The sequence below is a fragment of the Salmo salar genome, chromosome 11 (assembly GCF_965601325.2).
Source record: "Salmo salar chromosome 11, fSalSal1, whole genome shotgun sequence".
Taxonomy (NCBI): domain Eukaryota; kingdom Metazoa; phylum Chordata; class Actinopteri; order Salmoniformes; family Salmonidae; genus Salmo; species Salmo salar.
The window spans coordinates 88,224,652-88,228,953 of NC_138301.1; the positions used below are offsets into that span (position 1 = coordinate 88,224,652).

The window sequence follows — 4,302 nt, forward strand, 5'->3', positions numbered from 1 at the left end:
AGAGCGTCTGCTAAATGACGTAAATGTACATACAAAAGACCATTGTTTGCACAATAAGTTGGAAACAAATAAAATATCACAGCAACAGTATTGGTAAATATATTGGTTGTCCTTTGTGACAACAGATATGATTTCCCAAGTTAGATTTGATCTCTCTTTTGAAGAACATATCAAGACTGTTTCAAGGACAGCTTTTTTCCATCTACGTAACATTGCAAAAATCTGAAACTTTCTGTCCAAAAATGACGCAGAAAAATTAATCCATGCTTTTGTTACTTCTAGGCTGGACTACTGCAATGCTCTACTTTCCGGCTACCCGGATAAAGCACTAAATAAACTTCAGTTAGTGCTAAATACGGCTGCTAGAATCCTGACTAGAACCAAAAAATTTGATCATATTACTCCAGTGCTAGCCTCCCTACACTGGCTTCCTGTTAAGGCAAGGGCTGATTTCAAGGTTTTACTGCTAACCTACAAAGCATTACATGGGCTTGCTCCTACCTATCTTTCCGATTTGGTCCTGCCGTACATACCTACACGTACGCTACGGTCACAAGACGCAGGCCTCCTAATTGTCCCTAGAATTTCTAAGCAAACGGCTGGAGGTAGGGCTTTCTCCTATAGAGCTCCATTTTTATGGAATGGTCTGCCTACCAATGTGAGAGACGCAGACTCAGTCTCAACCTTTAAGTCTTTACTGAAGACTTATCTCTTCAGTAGGTCCTATGATTAAGTATAGTCTGGCCCAGGAGTGTGAAGGTGAACGGAAAGGCTGGAGCAACGAACCGCCCTTGCTGTCTCTGCCTTGCCGGTTCCCCTCTTTCCACTGGGATTCTCTGCCTCTAACCCTTTTACAGGGGCTGAGTCACTGGCTTACTGGTGTTCTTCCATGCCGTCCATGGGAGGGGTGCGTCACTTGAGTGGGTTGAGTCACTGACGTGGTCTTCCTGTCTGGGTTGGCGCCCCCCCTTGGGTTGTGCCATGGCGGAGATCGTTGTGGGCTATACTCGGCCTTGTCTTAGGACGGTAAGTTGGTGGTTGGAGACATCCCTCTAGTGGTGTGGGGGCTGTGCTTTGGCAAAGTGGGTGGGGTTATATCCTGCCTGTTTGGCCCTGTCCGGGGGTATCATCGGATGGGGCCACAGTGTCTTCTGATCCCTCCTGTCTCAGCCTCCAGTATTTATGCTGCAGTAGTTTATGTGTCGGGGGGCTAGGGTCAGTCTGTTACATCTGGAGTATTTCTCTTGTCTTATCCGGTGTCCTGTGTGAATTTAAATATGCTCTCTCTAATTCTCTCTTTCTCTCTTTCTGTCTTTCTCTCGGAGGACCTGAGCCCTAGGACCATGCCTCAGGACTACCTGGTATGATGACTCCTTGCTGTCCCCAGTCCACCTGGCCGTGCTGCTGCTCCAGTTTCAACTGTTCTGCCTGCGGCTATGGAACCCTGACCTGTTCACCGGACGTGCTTGTTGCACCCTCGACAACTACTATGATTATTATTATTTGACCATGCTGGTCATTTATGAACATTTTAACATTTTAACATCTTGACCATGTTCTGTTATAATATCCACCCTGCACAGCCAGAAGAGGACTGGCCACCCCTCATAGCCTGGTTCCTCTCTAGGTTTCTTCCTAGGTTTTTGGCCTTTCTAGGGAGTTTTTCCTAGGGAGTTTTTCCTAGCCACCGTGCTTCTTTCACATGCTTTGCTTGCTGTTTGGGGTTTTAGGCTGGGTTTCTGTACAGCACTTTGAGATATCAGCTGATGTACGAAGGGCTATATAAAAATAAATGTGATTGATTGATTGATTGATTGATTGATTTGGAGGTTGCAACTCAGTCTGTGTATTCGACAGGACATATGATCAGAGGGATTGAGTTTTTACCACGATTGGAAAAATAAGGACTGAAGTATGGATAGAGTTTCTCAGTGAAGGTGCAGCCAGTGAAAGAGTAGATATGAGACCTGGCCTCCACATAATAAAAAGAGACCTGACCCTCCTCATAATCCACAAACACCCCCACCTTCTGGGGCTTCTCTCTCAGGCAGAGGGGGACAACAGAGTCTTCATTAGCATTATACTCGTTCCCATTCCTCAGCACAACAGCCCAGTATAAATCAAGAGGGCTCAGACAAACGTCTCCCTTCCTGTTGCAGGACTCTCCGGCCACTCCTAAATCCCAGCTATCCCCTTTCACTTGTACCTCATAGTAAAATCTCCCTGAGGAGAAGCCCTCCTTTCCCAGCACACTGGAACACTTGGAAAACCTATTTGGGTTGTCACGGTGATTGTTTGGTGTGTTTGACTGTCTCACTTGTTTCCTGTCCTTAGACAGGATGAGACACCTGTTTGCTGTATCAGGATCCAAAGTCACATCCACTGCATACTGCTGAATCATTTTCAGCTCAGCATCACACAACTTCTTCACTTCACTAATGAGTGTCTCCTCCAGCTGAGACACTGCTCTCCTCAGAGTGCCCACGCCCTGACCACTGTGAACACTTATCTTAGACCTGTCCTTGGTGGGGGGAAGGCTGCAGAGGGATGTGGAGCTCTGGAGGAGGTGGAGGTGGTCCTCAGTGTGTGACAGCTGCTCTAGCTCAGTGCGTCTCCTCTGTAGCTCAGTGATTTCCTGCTCCAGTTCTTTAATGAGGCCTTCGGCCCGCCTCTCCGCTGCTTTCTGCTTCTCCTCGACCACCTCAATGAAATCAGCCTGGCTTCTCTCAATGGAGTGCACCAGAGCAGTGAAGACCTGCACGCCGCCTGCTATCTCTCTCTCTGCGTCTCTCTTGCAGAGCGCTATTGAGTATTTGATGTCCTTAACCTTCTGCAGTTGCTTCTGGATCATCTGCTGCACTTCTACCTCCGTCTTCCCCAGCCGGGCTTTTTTCTTTCTGTACTCTTCCTCTAGAGGGACGGTGTAGTGAGTCTTGTGGTCTGTTTTTATACACAAGACACAAACACACGTCTGGTCAGTCCTACAGAACATCTCCAGGAGCTTTTCATGCTCCTTACACACCCTGTCTTCCAGGTTCTCCACAGGGTCGATCAGCTTGTGTCTCTTTAGGGCTGGGGCTATCTGATGAGCCTCCAGGTGAGTCTCACAGTAAGAGGCCAGACACACCAGGCAAGACTTCAGGGCCTTGTGCTTCGTCCCAGTGCAGACGTCACAGGCCACTCCTCTAAGCTCAGAAGGGCAATGGTCTGGGCTGCTGGTAGCTTTCACTTGAACTGACTTCCTGAACTGAGCAGCCATCTCAGAAATGAAAGTATTGACAAAGAGATGTGGTCACTGGCACAGGTCAGTGGTATCCCAGTACTTTCTGATACAGGCCTTGCAGAAGTTGTGTCCACATAGAATGGCTACAGGATCAGTGAACACATCCAGACAGATAGAGCACAGGAACTGCTCTTCAGACAGGAGACTGCTGGAGGACGCCATATCTAGACAGAGACCAAATGAGAAATCATGAGACATTTAATAGAATGAGTCCACTCACAAGACATTATGTTGGTCATAGTGCATAAGCTGATGTAAAGTGTCTTTGAAAGGCACATACAAATACAATGTAGCTTCAACTCTATAGTCGTCAAGGTGGCATTATGATACACTAACTTCCCAATTCTAATAGATATTTTACCATGTTGCACAAGGAATAATCCTGAAATAATCTCAAAGAAAACAGGTGAAGACATAAACACTAGTTAATCAGTTCTACATCTGTCCATGTAATACTTACCTTTCTTTAACTGGAGCTGCTTTCTCAGCTCTTTCTGTTTGTAGTATCAAACAAGGCCTGGAGATTGTATGCAGTTATTCCCAAAAAGATTTGTGAAGAGAACGCAAGACTGTGCTCATGTGTACAATAAGTCTCTTAAATTTCACTTCAGCATAGTGAAACTAACATGCTCCTCCCCAACTGATACTGTCAAGCAGTTTTTCTGCACTTCCTGGTAGACTTAACCCTTTACATGTTTAGACTCTTTGACAAGCTAGTTTAACCAGTTAAATGTAACTAAATGTCATCAAATGTAATCTAAGTCATCCCCAAAAGTAATTATTCATCATGAGAACAGTGGCGGTTCTACACCATTTCAGCTGGGGGGGGGGGGGCCAAGCTGGGGCCAGTTGTACTGTTAGAGGGGCCAGTTACATTAGATGTTATTGTTGTCATATCGTTATCTTCAGGCAAATGACCAAGTTCATAATCATCATCGTTGCCACTGTCTAATAACGGATGTAAAAAAAGAACGATAGCAAAATTAGTTGTGTAAAAATTATTTCATACTCCACATTTA

General features: G+C 45.9%; 1 protein-coding gene across 1 annotated transcript; it reads right to left on the minus strand.

Moving 5' to 3' along the window:
- Positions 1–865: 865 nt before the first annotated feature.
- LOC106563106 (zinc-binding protein A33-like) lies at positions 866–3,909 on the minus strand. The gene is made up of 2 exons (XM_045689912.2): positions 3,744–3,909; positions 866–3,447 (listed from the first exon to the last, which is right to left on the minus strand). The coding sequence occupies exon 2, from the start codon at positions 3,257–3,259 to the stop codon at positions 1,838–1,840; it is 1,422 nt and encodes a 473-aa protein (XP_045545868.1). The 5' UTR covers positions 3,260–3,447; positions 3,744–3,909; the 3' UTR covers positions 866–1,837.
- Positions 3,910–4,302: the final 393 nt, after the last annotated feature.